The 24,390-nt window shown below is 35.5% G+C and overlaps 1 protein-coding gene across 1 annotated transcript in view; it reads right to left on the bottom strand.

Moving 5' to 3' along the window:
* LOC150089197 (tyrosine-protein phosphatase 10D-like) overlaps window positions 1–24,390 on the bottom strand; it is a 315,903-nt gene that overhangs the window by 54,345 nt on the left and 237,168 nt on the right. Inside the window, exons 18-20 of the mRNA XM_090389780.1 lie at window positions 12,169–12,386; window positions 8,689–8,881; window positions 3,573–3,768 (exon numbers count right to left, since the gene is read on the bottom strand). Coding sequence (XP_090245906.1) covers window positions 3,573–3,768; window positions 8,689–8,881; window positions 12,169–12,386 — 607 coding nt within the window. The remainder of the gene's footprint in view (window positions 1–3,572; window positions 3,769–8,688; window positions 8,882–12,168; window positions 12,387–24,390) is intronic.

The raw sequence follows: 24,390 nt of genomic DNA on the forward strand, positions 1-24,390 counted from the left end.
ATGTCCTTCATCACATCCTACCTCACAAGCTGGAAAAATCCAGCAAATGAGGTACCTTGATTCAGAAGTGAATCTTAGTGAAAACAACTCCCACTTGTTTACATCAAGAATAAATTAAAAAGACTTATCAGCATTTCATATCTGCTGAGTCTTTTTAATACCAGCTCCTGTTTGCACAGTAACTAATGGAGATTTCTGGAATTTCCAAATAGAAATCAATTGAAAGAATTTTTGGAATGTACTGGGAGTTTCAACTATATGCATGGAGTAGACAAAGAGCACAAAATTTCTAAAATCGTTGCAGGGTTACGAAGACTCACATCCACCTCCTCTACATGAAAAAGAATCCTCTTCACTGTTAGCTCAATTCTCTAATAAGAAGTCTTACCTTGCTCGTATCCACAATCACAGGCATTTTCACATTTATAAAACAAAAATACTTTTTTGTTATAGTACCTATAGTACTTAGTACAGTGCATGGGTTGGAGGTTGAGAAGATGAAAGACGATATCTGTTGACATTAGACTTGAACTTCTGCAGACTAATTTTCAGGAAATACGTATGAAGGAAGGTTGTTCCAGAAAACAGCAGTTGAATGAATAAACGGTTGGTTGGTTGTTGGGTTTTATTGGCGCATTACCAACTAAGGCTATAATGTGCCAAAACCAATGAATAAACGAGGAAGATGAAAAGTTTGTTCTGCGAGTTTGAAGTTGGACAGTAAATGGATGTTGGATGGCTGTGGCACTTGTTCGGACTGTTTTGAAAGAGAGAGAGTGGGAATTATAGAAGCCAATTCAGAAGAATAGTGCCCATGGAAGTATCTGTAGAAAAGGCAAGCAGCAGAAACAGTAAGTCTATGAGACAGAGAGTGGAGAGACTCTGTTAGAGATGAGTAATTAATTAACCTAACTGTCCTCTTCTGAATGGAATCTAGAAGCTCTAATGTTGTTCAATGATATTGTTTGGGAAGGTACATGTCTGTTAACTAATATTGCGACTCCTCCTTGCGTTGTTCCATTCGTTATGTGATTCTTTCTATATGTGGTATAATTTTTGATAATGCTATTGTCCTGTGGTTTTAAATAGGTTTCTTGTAGGCAGATACTTAGTGGATGGTACTGGGTGATGAGGTCTATAACATTAATGTTTGAATGAAAACCTTGACAATTCCACTGGATAATCATATCTGTCATTCGGGGTTGGATGATCCTCGGACTGCTTCCTTGGGGACTGTTTTCACTTTGTCTACCTTGGTTTTGAATTCTTTGAAAAATATGGTCTACCTCTATCCATTTCTTCTTCAGTGAAAATTTTGAGAACAGGTTTCTTACCTCTGTGTCCATCTGTTCTGCCATCTTTTTTTCCTGTACTACCTATTCTTTCTTTGTTTACTTTTCTTTTTACATTTTCTGAATTATCTGATAATTTTTTCTTGTTGTTTTTGTGATGGAGATGGTTTGTAAAACTCACGAACCCATCAGAATGGGTTCGTGAGTTTTACAAACAGTTTCTCTTTTGTTGCCTTCCAAAAGAAGGCAAAAAAAGAGAAACTTCTATTTTTTTTATTTATTTTTATTATTTTATATATTCTTTAATTTTAACCCTTCCTTTTGGTCTCTGTCGGGTCAGCTAAAATGTATACGTATGCATTCTTTTCAACATGTACATCATAACAGAAACAGAGACCTGGCTTACTGCAGTGGCTCCTACGATTTTCACTGCCGACCCCGCTGACGAATTAGTTAAAGTCCTAGGACCCATGGCTTTAGGTACTACCATTTATTTTTATGTTAAACCTTAATTTTATTTATTTTTTCAGGTATTCTGTTTTTACCTTTCATGTGTTCTCAATTTTTCCACGGTAATTACACCTGACAGTTCAGCACCTCCACCTAACACACTGATAACAATATATTCATCTATATATATATACACACACACACACACACACACACACACACACACACACACACACACACACACACACACACACACACACACACACACACAGGATGTCTCAAAAATATTGGTACAAACGTTTAGGGGAGGTAGGTAACATCTAAAGGAATGTGAATCGCATAGGAACCCATAACCGGAAACGTCACCGTAATTCGGTACACGACGCTGTTCATCAGTTCGCGAGAGGGAAAATTTCTGGTTTACTCATTCAAGCAGTAGTCGCTGCACGAAGGGCATGCATTGATATACAAACTGTGAGCTGGCAGACATGCATCTAGTGTATGGATTAGCAGAGGGCCTACACGGTGTGCACCCCCAAGCGACAACATCGCTTTGCAATAAATGTGTGGGCAGGTATGGTTGGTGACTGCTTAGTTGGCCAATATCTGTTACCATCCTGCATAAACTCCGCTAAATATCGGATCTTTCTTGAACAAGTTCTACCAGGGTTACTTGATGATGTTCCAGCAAATGTGAGATGCAACATTTGGTTTCGACATGACGGGGTGCCTGCCCATTATGGAAGGTGTGTTTGTGACCATTTGAACAGGCGTTTTGGGCGTCAATGGATTGGCCGTGGTGTACCCATTGCCTGGCCCCCACGCTCACCTGATTTATCGAGCCTTGATTTCTTTCTGTAGGGGGGGCCCTCAAATCTATCATGTATGAATCGCCTGTGGAGATGGAAATGGATCTCTTGGCAAGACTCATCTACGCTGCTACTGTCAAAGAAACTCCAGGTGTGTTCGACTGTGTCCGCCAATCCATGCTGCGTCGGTGTCATGCATGCATCGCGTCTCGTGGTGGAACCTTCGAGCATCTGTTGTAACATCATGAAATGCATCCATCTCGTACTCCATTGTTAATATTATGTCAAATAAATGTTTGCCACTAATTACTGTGTTGTGTTATTTCTGCTTCTTGTGCCTCTGCTACTACTTTCCCGTGACGTTTCCAGTTATGGGTTCCTATGCGATTCACATTCCTTTAGATGTTACCTACCTCCCCTAAACGTTTGTACCAATATTTTTGAGACACCCTGTATGTGTATATATATATGTTATATCAATTTTAGATTTTTTTTTTTAAATAAAAGTTTTGGAGAAATAGTACTACAGTTTCTACAGACTTTTTTTCTTGGTGTCCAGAGTGCTACCATCCTATTAGATACCACACAGGATATTTGATACACTATACAGAAAGTTAATAGAATTAACAAAGATTAAAAGTATATTGTGCTAACAATTATAAATAATTACATTTAATTTTAAGACACTTATTCTTCAGCTTCATAGTAATTTTTTATATTTACCTCTTAGATTTGAAAAATGGACCCAAAAGGGAGGTTTGAAATGGTACATGTTCTGCAAGATCAAGTTATCTGAATACCTCTGTAAATAACTTAAACCAATTACTCTTTACTTTGAAAAAATATACTAATAATTAAGATTTGAAGAATAACGTCATTCATTTTGTTATTCTTAAAATCTCAATTAATTCCCAGGTCTCTCATTCAATACATTAAGAGTAATTTTTTGTTTATCTATAACAATTAAAATGGTATCAGTTAGAAAAGCATCATTTTTATTTAAAAAAAAAAAAAAACCAACCTCCTTATTATTTCGCTTTCAGAAATAGACATAGAATCATCTGCAACTTTACTTTTTCTACTAAAACATGTTCTAGTGAGTATGCCAAACCGGTACAGAGTCAAAATTATGAGACTAGTAATTCCTAACATCAGCAGCAATAAAAGAACAACGAGGCCAATAGTGAATGTTGTGCCATCATCAACTTGATAATCATCTGAAGAAAAAATAAAAAAGACATTAATATACATTAATAATAAAATTATTCATTACCTTGTTTCACTTCAGTAATACAACAAGTATATACTTTATCTATACTGTTAATTGTAATTCCACCACCACTTATTGACAATTATACTAAGACTGATTAATTCAAATTTCATCAATCCTCAGATGGATAAAATTATGATGGTTGACAAAAGTTATTTTCAACATTCAATATTAAATTAGTACATAAAATAAGTTAATATGATTAGATCACAGCAGAATCTAGAATTCTGATGTGGAGCTGGTTGCTATACTGCTAGTAATATTTCCAATATAAACATACTGTTTCTCAATCAAGAATTTTTGTATAATTTTTTCTTACATAAAAGATATAAGATCTATTGTACTTTAATACTGTGTATAAGTGAAAGGCAGATAAAACATAAGGTACTTATTGATTAGAATTGAATTTCTATAGATTGTAATTTACAAGAAATATATGTGAAGTAAGGCTATTCCAAACACACAAGGAAAAGGGATAAATGAGGAAAAGAAAGATATGCAAATTTGGAATTGAACATGGAATTGATGCTGACTAGTTGAGACATGTTCAGGGTAGTTAAGCAAGCAGTAGAATTACAGACACCAATTTGGAAGAATAATGCCTGTGGAAATATCTATAGACAAGGTGTACAGTAGAAACTGAAAAATTATGTGACAGCGACTGAGGAGAGTTTGTAAAGTCTGTAAGAGATGAATCAGTAATTAATCTGATTGCCCTATTTTGGATAGAGTCCAGGAGGTGGAGTCAGGTTTTATCCCAGATTTCAGCAAACATAAAGAGTCATTAACTGTTTAGAGGAAAAGTAAACACTGAAAGTTTTTTTTTAAACACAGAGAAAGCAGTATTTGCAATGTGTTTATGCCAAGAGAGATTAGAAGTCAAGGTAATCCTAAACAGAGATATGTGATCTTGTCTAGTGATCTGTCTGTTCATTGAAGAATGATGGGCATGGAGGCAGTAGACTTTTTTTTACGAGAAATAGAGTATAAGTTTTAGAAGGATTTAAGGATTGGCATTTTTAAGGAATTGGCAGTGGATATTCAAGTAGTTGAAGGAATTTGTACACCACCTGTATACCACCTTCCAGTCAGAAATCTTGATTTCTCAAAACTGGAAGGTGGTGTACAATTCCAAAGTTTCTCAAACTGGAAGGTGGTATGCAGCGTGCCTTCATCATCCTATGAACAGGATTTCCAGATAGAGGAGGAGGTCATTACCATATAAGAGGAAAAGGGTAGTACAAATAACTAACTCACGAGGAAGCAAAGCTTCAGTTGAGAATTTAGTGGACAGAGAGCAATCTACCATTACCCAGATTGAGCACCTGGAGAGAAAACTAATTATACACTGCTAAAAACAGACGGAAAACCATACGATGGAAGCTTTTTAAAAGACCATGTCGAACACAATCAAAGGCCTTGGAGATGTCAAGAGCAACTGCTTGAGTTTCACCATATTTTTCCACTGAATTTGTCCAAATTAATTACATGTCAAGATATCACCAGCAGATTGACACTGATCAGCTGGAAGATTTCAAGATGGTTTAAGAGTTGGCAGTTGATAGGTTTCTCTATTACTTTGAAAAGAGTAGAGGTAAGTGTAATGGGGCAATAAGTAAGGGAGAATTTGGCACCTATAAAGCATATTTCACTCAGCGTGTCTTGTGGTCTTCTGACACAGCGACATTAGAAAAAATTTGAACAATCTTTATTTTGATGCCAAGAATAATTTATAAATAAATAATTTCTTATTTATTTACATAAATTATTTTTTAAGTACTGCTACTACCTTTCCGATGAGTAAAACAAGAAATTCTTTCCCTTTATTTCATCTTGCTCATCCTATAATACGTGTGGTTATTCATAGTAGCACAATACTTATGTCTATCTACTACCTTGCAATTAGTGAAGCAGCTGATATGCAAAATTCTTCTAAGTAGCATGCAAGTAACAATCATAGAATTTCATAATTAACAAATTAATTACTGTATACAATGTGTCACATTTCAAGTGTGTTTAATTCTTTTTTCTTAAATGAAATGATTTATTTTTTCTGTGATTAATAGAAGTGGAAAGTAAATATAGTTATCTCCTTATCAGTTAATTACAGATTGTAACTTACAGAATGCTTAAAACTCCATAGTTTTGTATCCTTTAAACTTAGCTGCTCAGTTTAATTACAACTGTATAATATTTATTACTCTTCTCCTATATACTTTTAACTCCCTTTTCTTCTATATATATATATATATATATATATAAAAAATGAATAAGAGATTTATCTCAGTAACCCTCTTCATATGTATATCTCTTCACAAGTGATGCCACATTGACCAGTCTTACATAACAATACACGCAAAGCATGCACAGTGTCTAAAGCTAATGATACTGCATTAAAACTACATTTAATCTATTTCTTTTTTATATGCAAATTGTATGGAAAAAAGAATGATAATTGCTGAATTTCTATCTGTCCTATTTTAATGAAATTTGGAATGGCTCAACAAATATTTTAAAACGCCTAAATATAAAATTTCATGAAACTGAATTCACTGGGGGGTCGAGTTGTTACTTGCAGATGGACAGAAAAACAGACATAATTCCAGATATAAAAATTACACGGGGTTAAATCACGTGACACTGGAAGCCATGCCAGTCCTTTTCCATACACCTCAGGGAGTAGTTAGAAACAATAACATGGATTCTCCACAGCCCAAAATCTTTCATTTTGCTTATTCATATATCTGTCTAAATGAAGGTGCACTTTGTCAGAAACCAAATTTTCTTTTTAATGTCAGGTTCTCGCTCTAAAAGTGCACTGAATTCCATGGCAAACTGAATACACTTTCTTTGCATTTGGTGTTAGTGGCTGGCTGAATTAAATTTTGTAAGGGAATGCATACAAATCACTCTGATAAATTTTCTTACTATAATGTAAGATATCCTCATCACTTGTGAAAGTTTATGCAGGCTCTTCCTTGGGCTTCACAGTAAGGTTACCTGAGCATTGCCAACCCTCTCTGGCATTCTGAATGATGGTTAGCCCACATGACCTATCCTTTCATCTAAAACAGTGCCTGTTCTCTCAAACTGATCCACTAATTTCAAAAATATTTCGTTTGTTGGTCCATCATGCAGACTAAAGTGTTGTCAGTCGTTTTTGAGCACAAACAAATGAATTCCCACTTCTGTAGTATTCCTTAACAATAAACACTTTTTGCTAAGTACTATACACTTCCATTTTCTTTAGGTCAGCTGGACAGTATTCAATGTTGCCAACCAAATCTCCAAACATTTCTTTACAGAGCAATGATGTTATTTGTATTCAAAATTTGAAACTTACAAAACTGCAAAGAAAAGAAACAGTACGATGAATAAAAAATCACCCTGCACATGATGATATAAACAATGCAACAACTGTGGAGATGAACTGGTCAGTCATGTGAAGCTGAATGACCAATTGTAAAAATGCAAAAACTGAGCAGACAAATGTCTCACAAGGGAGTGGAAGGTTAACATCAGTGGTGGCATTGTGAACAACACAATACATGATTATCTGCATATCTCAATTCAAAATTAATGCTTGAAGACAGATTTAACCTGCCATCTTAAATTTACAGAAAAATGCTAACATAAAACAGAAACATTTAATTTCTGCCAAATTTCAGTTTGTGGAGGCATTAACTGCATAAAACTTTGCCATTACTCCAATGCAAAAAAGCAAACCAATATATTTGAAATTAGTGTATTTCAAATTAAAAAATAATAATAAATTTCTATTAATTTTGCCTGTGCAGTGACAAATATTATAAACACAAAAGTAACATGAAACCATTCATATCCTTTTTTTCCCAGGTTTTTATGACATTCAAATACATGAAAATTGTGGACAGCTGATATACAAAAACAATTGCAATATACTGCTTTGTGTGCCATCATTTATTTTACTTATGAGTAGCCTTATTTGCATATTACCAACTGAATATCACTTGCAAATTGATGCCTTCTTTCTAAATTCATTATGGAAGAAAAAAATCGCCATGGACTAGTGAATAGTATTCCAGCTGATATCACACACTGCTCACACTTCATACAACTATTTAAGTCCCCCGTCCCTCATTTTTGCAAAATTGTAAAATGTGATGCTCTGCGCCTCTGCCTGTATATGCTTTGCTGAATGAATAGTGAATCAATAGAAAATTTATAAAAATGTGCAACTAACAAAATGATTCTATGCACCATTTGTAAGATATTTGCATTTTTAGTGTCATGTGAAACATTTTCTTAGAAGCTCATAAATCTCTCCTTCCCGCCGCCTATGGTTTTTAGTTACATAGGTCAATCTGCTGTGCAATTATTATTTGGAGAGATATTCTACACATGAAGATCTAATGACAATTACTAGAATCCATGCCAATTCAACCAATGTAAAAATTACATAAATTTCTTAGGAATTTGCCGATATATACAACATAGATACCACATGTGGTTTAATTTTAAAATAAAATATTATTTACTGATTTTTTTACATGCTTGCAGTTTTTTAGTCAACTTGCTATTATATTATCAATGTTTTTAATTTGAGGCATTTATCAAAGTATTAAGACATATATAGCACCAAAGAAACAATGATTTTGTTAATCTTCATGTTGCTAAGTATGTCCTTTCTCTTCTCCTCATCCCTCTTCTCTATGTGTACACTACTATTCCAGGGTATACCATGCAACAACATTAACAATAAAGTTTATTGGAAGGGCAGATTAACAATTTTTGAATGGATTTTATACTTTTCAAACTAAATTGAAGTTTACTAATATTATGAAATATATTACATTAAGAAAGAGAGAGAGATAATGTTTTCACTTGCCAGTTCTGATCCTGTATGAGTATACAGTATCTGCAAAAAGATGTGGCATAGTGAAAGCCCTGAGTTTTATGCGATAAACAGTTCCTGATTTTAGAGGTCCATTGCAGTAGCCTGTTACTCCTAGGCAGTATTCAGATCCAATAATATATTCTTCTGCTAAAGTTCCATTGAAAGGATAATAAGGTTCATTGACCTAAATATGAAAATAGAAAACAGTTAGTAGGTTCTTCAAATTTTATCATTGTGAAAATGCATACATTAAAATTCTGTAGTATAATGTTTTTTTTTTTTTTTTTTTTTAGCTGCAATTATAAAAGCTTCAGCACATTGCTGCCATTGGCATTATTTATGAGAAAAATGCAAATGTTAATAAGACTGGAGGGAAACAACATGCAGGTTGGAGGTGAGGGAGGGGAAAACAGTGTTTACTTTTTCAGTGGGAGCAAGATATATCTTGCCCAATAATGTGGAAGCCTTTCTTGGCAAGAATACCCTTTTGTTCTCCCCACTAATCTTATTGCCCCATTCCAACAGATCCATCCTAAAATGAGGCTTCCAGACTTATATGCAGTACTTAAGATGTGACCTAACCACTGCCTTATACAACAGGATAATCACCTCCTTATTCCTGATGGCAAAATTCCTATCTGTATGTACATATGGATATATATTACTGACAAAACTGCATGAGCCGTCCCCTAGTAGCCTGTCTGCACCATTCAGAAAACTTCTTCACAGAATGTCTGCTCAATTAACCCCAAGCCTTTTTCATTCTTCATGACCCTCAGTGTGGTCATACACAGGTGGTAAGTTATTGTGGGATTACTGCTACCCACATGCAGTATCTTGTATTTGTCAATGTTATACTTCAACTGCCACTTTGGCAGTTGAAGTATAACAAAGAAAAAAAATTAGGCCTTTCTGCCTAATTTTTTTAGACCTTGTTTCAGTAGCATACCCTGAGATTACTGTCATTAACCACCCTGCCAATGTAAAAATTTGTATCATCTGCAAACTTGGACATTAAGCCTGATATATAGTACTTAAGCAAAATAATACCTTCAGCAATATCATTAATAAATATAGAAACCAATAATGGGTCCAACACAGAACTCTCGGGGATTCCACTAATAACATTAGTCCATGAGAAGCAGTGTCCATTAATAACCACTCTTTGTCTTCTCCCAATATGCCAATGCTAATAACAGTAACTTGTAACTGTTATAACAGTAATCCATAGCAGTAACTTGTCCCTAATGCCACACTGCTCCAATTCGTACAGTAGTCTTATATGGAACACTATCAAAAACTTCTCCGAAATCTAAGAATACGATGCCAAAATTAATTTTTTGCATCATAATAGTATCCAATCAGACTGGCCAGACAATATTGCTTAACAAATAACTTAACAAATCCATGTTGTGACTGCCATATAACTTGCATTCCTGTCCATTTCTTTAATTTGAGTGATGACATACATCCAAAGCTTGTGGGACAAACACTGGTATAAAAGTTAGAAATGCTTTCTCAGTTGTAAAGTTTCATATTATGAATATCAGTGTAGAGAAGTCCAATATCAGTTAGGATAAGTTAAGCTAAGTTAAGATGGAACCCACAGTAACTGCATGCTGTTTGTTAGTCAAATAGCTAATGTACTTAACACAACCTATAGATTTATATGTGGCCTTTATCCTATATAGCAGAACTGACTTAACATGAAAATGGTTACCTGAAATATTGGTTAACACAAAATGCATGTTGGGTCCTTTCTGGCCCCTATAATTTTCAATGTATATTTATGTGCTTAACGTGAAATGGTTTACAGGAAATACCATTTAATAGGAAAATACTATTTAGTCAAGGCAACAATGAATATGCTGAGTGGGCAGAAAATCACGGGATACCTACCTAGTAATGGGTAGGTCCACCTTTTGCCCGGATAAGGGCAGTCACACGGCGAGGCATTGAGTCCACTAGTTCACGAAAGCATTCTACAGGTATTTCCATCCATGCTTGCTGCACTGCTGTCCATATTTCCATTGCATTCCTGGGTGGAGGATAGCTCGAATGGTTCTTTCCACAGCATCCCAAAGATGCCCCATAGGGTTCATGTCCGGTGAACGGAGAGGCCATTCGATGGTGATAAAATCTGTGGAATGCTCTTCAAAACATGTTCTAGTCACCATGGCTCTGTGGGGAGACACACTGTCCTGCGGGAAAAGTCCATTGCTCTGTGGGTGCACAATGACCATGAAGGGATGCAGATGGTCTGCAAGGGTGTACACGTAACCTGGAACCTTCATGCTTTTAGACACACTAGAGATCCCAACATGTGCCAGCTGAACAGACCATTACCGACCGTCCACCTGCCTGAACAGTTCCTTGTAGACATGACGGGTGCATATCTTTGTGCAGTTTCCCCCAAATACACACCCTCCTGTCCACTCGAAATAACTGGAAATGGGACTTGTCGGACCAGGAGACCCACCTCCAATCATTCAAGGTCCACTGCCGATGTTCTTTCACCCAGTTGAAGCATAGAGTCCTGTGTCATGGTGTTTGCAATGGGACTCTGGTGGGTCAGCCAAGCAGTGGGTTCGTCCACTAGCAAGAGGGGTCACAGCATCCCATTGCCCAGAAACTATGTATCCCGTGAATTTTATCCTTTCAGTGCATACTATCATGGAAGATGAAGTCTTGGAGCATCCAGAGACATACTTATGTATTATCTACTTCCAGGTCTCCTTATGACTATACAGCAGAAATGGGTGACTGCAACCTTAAAAAAAACTTGAGCTAGATGTGTATTGCAGGCATGTGTTCTGAAACCATCATGGCTATATATTTTGTGTAGCCATATATTCCTTTGTCCATTGCTCTTAAACCCTACAAGAGATTCACAAATGAAAACAAAGTGGCACATAAATATAATTTTGTGCATATCCAAGGTTCTTTGTTTTTGTAAACTGCAAACAATGTGCAAACAGATGCTATTTCATTTCCAGTGTGTGGAAAATGAAGTTTTCGTTTTATATATGTTTATTAATGCCTGTGTAAAGTGATACATATACAACAGCTGTCAAGTACACATAAACTTTGAAATTGGCAGTATTTTCTGATTTTGTTAAGCATAATCAATTCACAATTATTTTTTCAAAAAAAAGTGCAAAAAGAAATTATTATTTTATGAGAAAGGATTTGAAAAATAAAATAAAATTAGTCTTTTCTCTGAAACTCATGAGCGGAAAATACAAAAATACAGAATTTTAGTTAAGGATGTGGATAACGTTAATTTCATAACCTTATTTACTGATGGATAGTAAACAATAAATATAAGGAGCTATCTATCATTAATGGAATGAGCATGCTGACACTAAATGAATGTCTTTCTGAAAATCTTGAATTACAGCTCTTTCAACATATTACTTTGGGCTGTTTGGATACTTTATACAAAAATATTAAAAAGATGAGACTAATTACCTGGTATGGAGGCCAATATGAATATTCTTGAACTTCACTCCATGATGGTAATTTAAGATGATTGATTTCAACTGTAAAATCTTCTGCCACAATTAGAGTATAGGCTATGATGGAACCATGATTAGTAGAGAAAAAATTTTTATGAAAGCGAATGCGAATGGTGTCAAATGTATGGCTAACTTCAGTTGGGAAAACTGTTTCCTCTGGAGTGGGAGGACCTGAAAAAATACACAAAATATTTCATTAGAAGAACATTATTTTCTCTTTAATCAATGCATTACACATATATTAAATCTATACTGGAATGCAAGTAATAACATAAGCTTGAATTGTGATTATTTATGAATCAGCCATGCCGATTTTGAAAAAGAGTTCCAATTTTTTTCTATCATATAAGGAATTTTTACATATTGGGAAAAATGAAACAAATAATAAATGAAATTATATTATATTTTAAATTGAGATTACTGGTAAGAAATTATTTTAACAGGGGTCAGCTAAAAGAGAGGAGACAGAGAGCAGTCATAAATCAGCATTCTTCAGGATGGACTGGGGTAGCAAGGAGTCCTTTACAGTTCAGTTCTATGATCCTTGTCCACTCCTGTTTCCAATCTTCTTTAATGATGATGAGCAGCAGAAATTGCCAAAGTGTGTTGATGATTTAAAGATGGGAAGAGTGGTTAGCAAAGGGAATCAATTCATTTTGCTTTGAAACAACCCAGATCAGTTTCAAATTTGGTCTGAAAAATGGCAACTCAAGGTTAGATGAAAATTGGTTCAAGGCTACAATAACTGACAGTGGAAAATTGAGCTGCTGAAAATATATAAGTTTTTGAAACATTCTGATGTTTTTTCACTTAATTAGCTTACTAAATTGTGTTTAATAAATAGTTTTAATTATTCTAATTGTGAACATTAGCTGACTTTTTAAACTTAGCTAAGGATTTAATGAGTTACATTATATTAATTTGGGGTGAATATTGTATCTTGTAATCAGTAACTTGTAGAGTAGTACACTGTAGTAGTAACTGCACTGTTTTAAATTGTAATAAGTAAGTTGTAATTATGTAGCTTGTCATTTTTTTGTGTTTTTGCATTTCAAAAATTTTGAAAGTCAATAACGTGTAAAGAAACGTAATAGCACAGTATGTTCTGCATAGCATAATCTAAGAATGGGATTGCATTGTTATACTCTTATCTCTTAGATTATGCAGTAATTTTTAATTAAGTTTAGACTAGAATCATACCTCAAACAAGTGCAGCAAGGCAAAAAGCTCAAAACAGAGGAAATCCTTTGGCTCAGGAAGAATCATTGATGACTCTTTTGCAAATCACAGCTACATTTATTGTGTTTGTCTTTTTGCAGTAAATGGACATAATAGGGCCTCACATTCTATGCAAACATTCAATGCAGAGTGTGAGGAGCTTAAGTGCCAATTAAACATTCTGATGGGCTTATATCAAGGCTCGAGGAACATTCTCAATACTGACAAAGCTGATACACTCGAAGAAATTCATCAAGCACTGAAAACTACACCTGTACAACACAAGCTGCAATGAGATCCTCCATAGCAGAATGCACTGGTCCCTGAGGAAGTAGCTATTGCATTGTCAGTGACTCCGCTGTCAGGGAAACAGAAAATATACTTTGTAAAAAGGATGGTTGAAATAGGACCAAGGTATGTCTACCAGGGGCAAAAGGACGTTGTACAGAAACTATCATCTTTTAAGGGCACAAAAGGTTCTGTTGATACTGTTGTATATGCCTCCGTAGCCGAGTGGTCAGGAGCGGGAGTACAGTAGCACACTCCTTGAGTAGACTGGGGTTCAAGCCCCTGACTGCTGAATACGGTCGATCTGCCAACCTGCACTGGACCAGCGTGGCAGATTATGGTCCATTTCCCTCAGCATGAATTGCTGAGGAGGCTTCCATCCTGCAGTGGGTTGATAATGGCTGCACTTTACCTTTACCTTTACGTTGGTACTAAATATTAAGAGTAGAAGATTGACGATTTATTTAAGAAGCAAAAAGTAAAGATGAGAAAAAAAAAATCACATATTAAGATTAAACTTGAACATTGCTGCAATTCTGCCAAAGACACAACAGAGAGAGACTTTTTACAGTGATGGAATACATTAAACAGAAGGAATGCAAGAATACTTGCTGATACTATTGAGGCAGTGATGGCAGATGGGAAAACTGCTAGCTTTGGCGTTGTTCACAGAATAACAGATCAACAGCAGCCACAAGCAGAGGTGTAAGCAATTCTTGCTCTTCTACTGGGATGTGCAGAAGCCTGGAAGGCAAAATATTAGGGATTACAAAGTGCTGGGGAGTTCTCATGGAACACACCAATCTGTGGGCTACTTTATGATTAATAAGAGTTAAAACAGGCAAAAGTATAGCTGCATGTACACTAATGCTAGCAGCATAGTAAATACATTTGATAAATTTAAAATACTGGTTAAGTCATCAAATGCAAACACTTTAGGGATACTGTACACATGGTATTACTCAGACATAAGGGATGAAGAATTTGAATATAGGAGTAAAATGTTCATGGAAAGGAGAGAGAGGAAATGAAGGAATAGGAGTTATGCTCTTAGTTAAGAAGCACATAAAATCTAAGACAGAGTATCCATTTGATATCAGTGGCCAATGCAATGTTGAGTCCCTTAGTGTAACGTAAGCACAAATAAAACAAAAATGAGAATATGAGTGTGTTATTGGCATAATAGCTGCAATGAGTATAATGAACAATTATACAGACAAATAAAGTGGGTCAATAAATCAGAATGTCTTATAATAGGGAATTTTAACTTTCCAGATATTGACTGGAACTTGTGGGCCAGTTCCACACACACACACACTAGACTTGTGGATTTATTGGATGACTGGTTTCTACAGCAGAATGTTAGAGAGAAAGCAAGAAGAGAAAGCAAAATACTGTTGATCCAATTATCAGCAGTGACTCTTCATACTTTAAAAATCTGCAGAATCACTAGGTACCAGGCAACCACAGTGTATTGATGTGGGATTTACATAAAAATGTAACTACTGTAAAGAGCAAAGGAAAGAGCTTTTGCTTTCATACAGGTGACTACAATTGTGTTAGATTTTTCAATTCTATGCAGTGGGATCAACTGATGATGTTAGCAACTGAAAATTCTAAATGGAAAGCATACAAGGAATTAAGCACAGAAGCAACTAGGCTTTTCATACCAACTAAGAAATAATGTTCACGGCTTAGACCTAATTGGATGTCAAATGAACTGATGACATTAGTAGTGAAGAAGAAACATACATGGGATGCATATATATTATTAAAATATACATAACCCTACAGTATGTATAAACTAGTCTGCAATCAAGTAATAAAAGGAGTTATCCAAGCTAAGGCAGATATGAGAAGTCTTTGGCTAAGAATGCAAAGAAAAGTAGCAAATACTTCTTTACTTATGTAAAGAAGTATTTGCTACTTTTCTTTGCATTCTAAACACTAGAAAGAAAGGGATGAATTACATTTGTCACTAAATATGAATGATATAACAGTGACAAACTAAATAGGTATTTTCATGTCCGGTAGTTGAAAGTTTCATTTCTCCATTGACTAAGTTCTCGCAGTACACCCATTTTTATATTATTAATATTATTAATAATATTAATTATATTATTATTAAAATAAAAATTCAATAAAAAATAAAATAACTGGTTGACAGTTTGGTTTCATTTCTCCATTGACGAAGTACTCACAGTACCCCCATTTTTATATTATATAAATCTTAGCCCTCATAATGGTCTATACAGTGATGAGTAGACGTGGTCTTAAAATAGTGGATGATAACAACTACGTATATCGACTTGATAGTAAATACAGTGATAAAACTTACTGGAAGTGTGAAATAAGAGAGTGTAAAGCCAGATTGCATATTATACTAGAAAATGATAACATATCAGCTTGCAAATCCTTCGGTGAGCACAGTCATCCCTCCCAGCTGTCAAAATCAAAAGTTTACCAATCTATGGCAAATATAAAAGCGGCAGCTATTAATTCACAACAGTCTTCGAGAGCATTATCGGTTCTTTAGCTAAGTTAGATACAACAGCTTGTTCTCTAAAGCCGTCTTTACCAAACTTATCACACAATATTAGAAGTTGGAAGCAAAAGAAGAATCAAGCTCCTCCTATCCCCAAAAAAAGAAATGGTTATGTGATTCCTGATGAGTATAAGTTTCTTGAAAATTGATAGTGGAGAACATGAATTTTGGTATTTGGCACAGAATCTGACTTAGATGATTTGGTGAAATATAAGGACTGGGCATGTGATGGAACACTTAAATGTAGTCCAGATATTTACTATCAGTTATATACGTTACATACAATGATAAGAAATAGCAGCATCCCTCGTCTGTTCGTTTTACTTCCAGGGAAATCTGAAGAGACTTATAGCAGATTTTTTTATATCGTAAAGAACTTACGTCCAGCATTAGATCCTGAATCCTTAATGATCGACTTTGGGAAAGGAAGTATTTGTTTGTTTGTTGTTTGTTTTTTTGGAGCATTAGCAACAAAGGCCACATTGCTCTGGGGATATGCGGTGGTCATTCCCTGACCTTTCCGCATCCTCCGTATTTGATGGTCATGGGCTTGAACCTCAGTCTAATCAAGAAGTGTGTGCTGCGCACTGCTACTCCTGCCCACCTGGCTACGGAGGCGCTGGAAAGAAAGGAAGTATTATCACTTTCTCTAACATATACCAGATTACAACTATAACCGGCTGTTTATTTCATATGGCAAAAAACATTTACCGCAAAATCACTGATATCGGACAAAAGTTGCGCTATCAAACAGATGCCGAATTTAACATGAAAATTAAATGTATTACAGCGTTAGCATTTCTCCCAGTTAGCAATGTTATTAAGGAGGCTGAGGGCCTCGAAGGTGCAGCGTTGAACCCACATTTCCATTAGAACTTTGGAACGTCTATCAACGGATATGTGACAATATGTCAGGAACGAACAACAGTGTAGAAGGCTTTCACAATGCAATACAAAGCTCATTTACAAATATGCATCCTAGTATCTGGAAACTGATACCTCTTTTAATGAAGGAAGAGGTTTTAGTGAAAAAGAAAAAGTGCGATGCCGAACAAGGAGATGAATCAACAAGCAAAAAAATGTATAATACAGGCAGTTCTCGCTTTACGAGTTTTTTTGCTCCAAATATCAAGTATCAACAAAATCGAAAATATGAACATTAATTGCAAAAAATGAATGTAGAACATTCATAAATACCGCATTCCAAACCACGTGCGTAGCTATACAATATAGTGTACCCTGCTTTACGATATTAATCGGTTCCAGAGACACCATCGTATCATTAAAATATCGTAATGTGAACCCAATACCACATTGTTTTTTGGTAATTCGTTTCAAGATCTCGGAAGTTGAAATTTTCGCTGTATAAATAAGCCATTTATCTCTCTAAAATGTCATTTTTAAGGTCACAAGCGTGACCTTAAGGCCATATAAAAGATCGTGAGCATGATTTGTAAATTGTATTAGTTACCAATTCAAATCATTAAATGCACTACACTTTCATTGTTATCATATGTTCTGTTATAAGAATCAATTTTAAAAGCCTTTGTGATATTTTTCTAAAGCACATTTCTGGAGGTCACGACCATAAAACAATAAAAACAATTTGCACTTTCTGGTTTATTGGGCTTTTCTGTTACTGCAAGCAATTATAAACGGGTAGTAAACTCTATCTTTTCTTGCATTTGCAAAAATACCAATAGCTGGAATTATGTGGTTTTTTACGTTATTATGGTGAAATGTGTTTGTCCTTTATGGAAATCTTCAATCATATAAAAAACAAATTTTCAGAATCTTCTCTTCATTCCTTTTTTTTTAAGCTTCGTAAACTTGTTACTCTAAGCGAATCATGTTAGTTGCAATTTGTGTGTACTGTTAAAAAATGCTTATGCATGCAATCATGAAATTTATAATTAAAAGAAAAGATTATCTTGGAAATAAACGCCTCTTGAAGCATTTCTGAAGAAGATGACTCCTTGTGCAACAAACCAACGAGTGCCGAGCCAATAATGAGTGATCAGCGAGTGAGCATTTAGTCTATGATGATGGTGAAGAATAAACATTCTTTAACATTTGTAAGCCATAAATATTTCTCTATTATTATAATTTGCTTGATTTTACAGGCTATGTTTTCATTTCTTTCGATAAATCAATCATTGTTTAAACATAAACTAATTAGCTAACTAATAAAGTCAAGAATTACCTATACTATGAATGAAAGACTTTGAAGACAAGTGCTTAGCTACGATCCACAAAATAAAATCAGTTATTTGTGCAGTATTGCCAGGAATCTACACACGGTGCCTCTAGCCAGGTGGGCAGGAGCAGCAGTGCGTAGCACACACTTCTTGATTAGACTGGGGTTTGAGCCCGGTCACCACCAAATACAGAGGATGCGGAAAGGTCAGGGAATGACCATCGCATATTCCCGGAGCAATATGGCCTTAGTTGCTAATGCTCCTAAAAGCCAAATAATAAACAAACAAAACAAACAATCTACACACATTTTAAATGTACTCAAATATTTTGTATTTTAATTTTTCGCAATAAAGTCTTTTTAATCTTGTTATTAATTTTTCATGTTTCGTTATGTCCTTTTTAACGTCCCTCTTTTATTTTTTGTTATTTTATATTTTACAGCAAAATTGTTATGCAGCGAAAATATTTCATGTTTACGGCGAAAATACCTAGAACCAGGTATTTTGTATCTATGTTGATATATTGAGGAATTCTTTAGGGATGGAGATGCCAGAAGTATAACAAACTACACAGATTTAAATGATTTTGTGATAATTAAGATGAAAGTAGTAGAGAAATCGAAGAAGCTAAATGCATATAAGATACCTAGGGCAGGTGGAATCTATCCAATTATACTGAAAGTAGTTACAAAAGGAAACCTCAGGCCATAATTATGTTGTTGTTGTTTTGGTTTTTTGGAGCATTAACAACTAAAGCCATATTGATCCGGGCGGGGATATGCGGTGGTCATTCCCTGACCTTTAAGCATCTTCCGTATTTGGTGGTCACGGGCTCAAACCCCGGTCTAATCAAGAAGCATGTGCTATGCACTGCTGCTCCTGCCCACCTGGCTACGGAGGCGCCCCCATAATTATGAGAGAATCTATTCAGTTGAGGTTCCTATGGAATGGATATGTGTGAATGTATCCCCAATTCTCAAAGAGTGACATAAATAATTACTGAGTTGTTAGTTTAACTTCTATTCCAGGAAAAATAATGGAGTCGCTGGTTACAGAAGTAATGCAGGACCATCTAGACAGGAGTGCAGTTACACTGCAGTCACGCAGTCATAACATGGATTTGTTAAGGAATGGGTTTGTCTGACCAATCTGATTGGATACCAACAATGCAGTGACAAACTGGATGCAAAAAAATAACTCTGATATCACATACTTTGATTTAAGGAGAGTTTTTGATAGTCGCACATAAAAAGACTACTATATAAATTGGAGCAGTGTGGTATTAAGGGCAAATTCATCATCATCAGCCACTTTTAATCCACTACAGGATGAATGCCACTCCAGCAACTTTCCAGTTCCTTCTGTTTTTTGCAATGACCATCCACTTAATACCCACAAACTCGTGAATTTCATCTGTCCATCTCCGTCATTGTCTTCCAGGTCTTTTTCTAGCTCCTCTTGGGTACATTCTGTTATTTTCTTAGTCCATCTGTCATCATGTCTTCGAGCTATGTGTCCTGCCCAAGACCATTTTATTTCTTTAGTTTTGATAAGAATATCCTTTACTTGAGTTTGTTGCCTAATCTATGTGTTTCTCTTCTTACCTAACAGTCTAATTCCTAATATAATTCGTTCCATTCTTCGCTGTGTAGTTCTCAGCTTCTCTTCCATTCTTTTGGTGGGTGCCCAAGTTTCACTTCCATAAGTCATGGTGGGCAGTATACATTGATTCATTATTTTACATTTCAGACAAACTGGGATATTGCTCTTCAGTATTGCTCTCCACCATTTCAATTACTGCTCCTTCAATCATTATATCCCTTTTTGTGGTATACTTGTTCATCATTATTTTTGTTTTAGCCATATTCATCTTTAGTCCGAAATCCTTACTATGTCACATAACTGATTAAGATTTTCTTCTAATTCTTTGGGATCATAATCACAATGTCATCTGCAAATCATAAATGGTTTAGGTACTCTCCATTCACACTGACTCCTTTCTGCGACCAGTCTAATCTTCTAAAAGCTTCCTCAATGGCATATTGTGTCTCCTTGTCGAACTCCTTTCTCAATTTTAAACTTGCTACTGTCTTTGTCTAATCTAATAAAGGAGGTAGCGTTCTCAAATATTTTCTTCAAAATCATAATATATGGGGTATCTATGACTTGTCTTTCCATTTCCCGAAACATTGCTTTCTGCTGTATGGAGTCAAATGCCTTTTCAAAGCCACAAATGACAGGCATAATGGTGTTTTATATTCATTTAAAACACCATTATGCTTTTCTGTTAGCTGTGATATTATGTGAAGGTGATCCATAATTGAGAATCCTGTCCTACAGTCAGCTTGCTCTTTCGGTTGTTCTTATCAAGTATTCTTTCTAATATGTTAGTAACGACCCTTGTGAACAACTTGTAGATGTGGGATAACAAGCTAATTGGTCTATAATTTCCAATTTCTGATTTATCTCCTTTCTTATCCAGCAAAACTATGACTGCATTATTCCACTCCTTAGGTGTCACTTCTTTTCTAACACATTTTGTGAATTAATGGGGAAAATTTCAGCTATGAATAAATGGCCATTTGAGTGAGAAAAAAAAAACAGAGAATGTTATTAACAGACACTGCTCTTCGTGGACTGTTACTAATGGAGTTGCCTAAGTTAAGTACATTGTTGTTTTCTATTTTTATTAATGATATTGATATTGGTATGCTGCTTACATTTTGTCAATGTTTAACATTGACAAAAGGTACTACACATGGTTAGCAGTAATCCATAATATAACATACTAACTATGAATACTGAAAGTAGAGGAGAACGAAAAAGATCTGGAAGTAATTGTGTAGTCAGATAAAAGTTCTGTGAGCAGTGCACACAGGCTGCCAGGAGAGCTCATGCGGTTTGCCAATGATATACAGGAATTTTACTAGCAAGAAGCTGCTGGTAAAATTCCTGAATGGGATTTGCAGAGAAGGCCAATGAAATTAGTAAGGGAACATAAGGGTGGTCTTACCAAGAAAGGCTCCAGTTCTGCAAACTGAAGCATCTGGAGACTAGGCACCTGCAAGGTGATCTGACTGAAGTGTTTAAGGCTTTAAATGGATTGAGCAGGCTCAACGCTGATTGAATCCTTCGTCTTGCTCATATTATACACATCAGTGGGCATTAATTCAAACTGAGCGAGGATGGTTGCAAGGTAGTTATGTGGAGCAAACTTCCATCTGTTTTGTGTGCAAGTGGGTAGTCTGAACTCAAGGAAGAATTAGATATATTATTGGAGAGGATGGGCAAGTGATGTGGGATTTTTTTTTGCTGATGCTTTATAAGCTTGCTTTCTTGCATCATTTGCCACTACTAATACTAATAATAAACAGCAGTCAGTTCTGCAATACTGGGGAGACCATACTTTAAAAATAATGGGCTATACCTGCCAAGCAAACAATGCACAACACAAATATGTGACCACCATTTATGTTATTTTAGAAATATACAGCATCTATCACAGATGACTATGTTTTTTGCTGTGTTGCATTACAACCTCATGTCCATAGAGAACAGATGAAAAATCAGTAAACATTATTTTACTATGACTGTCTTCTTTAAATATCAAATTAAAATTCAATTTCTACCATGGAAAGATTTTCTTCTCTTAATGAAAGCAGAGCACCAAGTACTTAGTGTAAGGTTCCAGCTTAATTTCAACTTAGAGATAAATGGCATTTTCCATAGTTCTGCCTAAGTTGCTAATATCTTTTTATTGATATGGGTATGCTACTAATTATACAGGTTGCAAATCATTGCACTTTATTTATTCCATGTACAGTTGCCAATCCAAAATATATTCTGTAGCCTCAGTTTCTGATTCTATGAGGAATAGGTTTGTGGTATTTCAATGAAATACTTCAAATCAAATCAAAATTTGTGTACTTTTCCTGCATCTGATTTCAACTTTCTTCCCATAGTGAAAACTGAGCACCAAATACCTTGTGCTTATATTCAGTGTGGAGATAATTACCATTATCTGCAGTTTTGTCTAAGTTGCTAATACCTTTTTTAAGTTGTATAGTCACCAGAATAAGTGAATGCACTATACATTTAAAAAAAAAATGAGTCACCACCAGGACAGCTCTTTCAAAGCTTACTGGCTTCTTAACAGCTGATGGTGGTCTTTATTAGTGAACGTTTGCCAAACTGTGAATAATATATTTTGGCTAAGTAAACAGCCAAGCAGTGCATGGAAGAAAAACTTCCATTTAAAAACAGCTATATTTACCTTTAATCCTTAGAATTAAATGAGTAACATATTGTTACTCTCAACAAAGGTAGAATAAAAGTTCGATCTTTAGTGAGAGCAGAGAGTCAATCCATGATCAAAATGAACACCAGTGTAAAGCATATGAATTTTGATTTGATTTCAACTACTGCACTGAAATACTCCTGCAATCCTATAGTGTCATAGGGCAAATATAGCCCCATTCTAAGAATTAAAGTAAACATGGTTTCTATGTTTTTAAATGAGGTTTTACTTCCATACACCCTTTGTCTGTTCATTTAGACAAGATAATTCATTCAGTTTGACATACATTCACTAACAGCATCCACTGGCAATTGATGAAAAACTAGTAAACGTCAAATAGCTGTCCTGATGATGTCTCAGATTTTTAAATGTATCAGTGATTCACCTGTTGTGTTCTGATAATGCTATAAAGTTTAAAAAGATATTAGTGACTTAGGCAGAACTATGGAAAGTGGCATTTATCTCTAATGGTTATTCCTGACTATTGTAACTCCCAAGTCCCTTTCTTCCACTATAGACTTTAGTTCAACTCCACAAAGTGTATAAGTTATTTTGGGGTTATTGTTCCCCAGGTGTAAGACCTTGCATTTTGCTGAATTAAAGCTTGGCTGCCACTTCTCTGACCATCCCTGAAGTCTATCTAGATCACGCTGAAGAAGCTCTGCTTGGCAGTGATCGTTAACTACTCTACCAATCTCTACATCATCTGCAAATTTAGACATCCCACCCTCTATCCCTTCGTCAATGTCATTTAAGAAAATAAAAAATAACAATGGTCCCAATACTGATCCTTGAGGAACCTCACTTCTTATATTAACCCAATCTGAGGAATAACCATAGAGAAGGACAAAAAAATTTGCCCTTCTCTTCTTTGGGACCACTGTTATTTTTTATAACAGTGTCATTAATCACAGAAGTCACAGGACTTCTGTGATTAATGTTTTAAGGGTATACCATAATTCAATTGTATTCGATCTCTGTGAGATATCTACCCAGTTAATAGAGACCATTTAGCACCTTAAGCCATCATTATTGTTATTTGGTTTTTTTTTAGGAGCATTAGCAACTAAGGCCATATTGCTCCGGGATATGCGGTGGTCATTCCCTGACCTTTCCGCATCCTCCGTATTTGGTGGTGACGGGCTCGAACCCCGGTCTAATCAAGAAGCGTGTGTTATGCACTGCTGCTCCTTCCCACCTGGCTACGGAGGTGCCTTTAAGCCATCGTAATTTCCTTTCCTGAAATTATAACCCCTTCCTTGGACTTTAACTACTGCTACCTCTCTCTCTCTCTCTCTTCATCATCCACTGTAGAACTACGTGATCATTTCCTGCTATTGGTTCATGTATTGTCTGCCCTATTATGTCATCTGGTTCATGGGTGACGATTAGGTCTAGAATATTCTTTTCCTTACATGTTGATAAAAATAACAATCATCCAGTTGATTTAAAAATTTTGTTTCCCTTGTCGAGTTTCCTTCCCATTTACTCCAATCAATTAGAGGCAAATTAAAATCACCCATAATAAGACATTAGCATTAGTGAGGCATATAATGCAAGGAAACAAGCTTATAGAGCATCAGCCCAAAAAAAAAAAAAAACCTTCCCATTTCACCCATCCAGTCACTC

This window comes from Mastigoproctus giganteus, chromosome 2, assembly GCF_048544385.1.
Source record: "Mastigoproctus giganteus isolate SK-2022 chromosome 2, ASM4854438v1, whole genome shotgun sequence".
Taxonomy (NCBI): Eukaryota; Metazoa; Arthropoda; class Arachnida; order Uropygi; family Thelyphonidae; genus Mastigoproctus; species Mastigoproctus giganteus.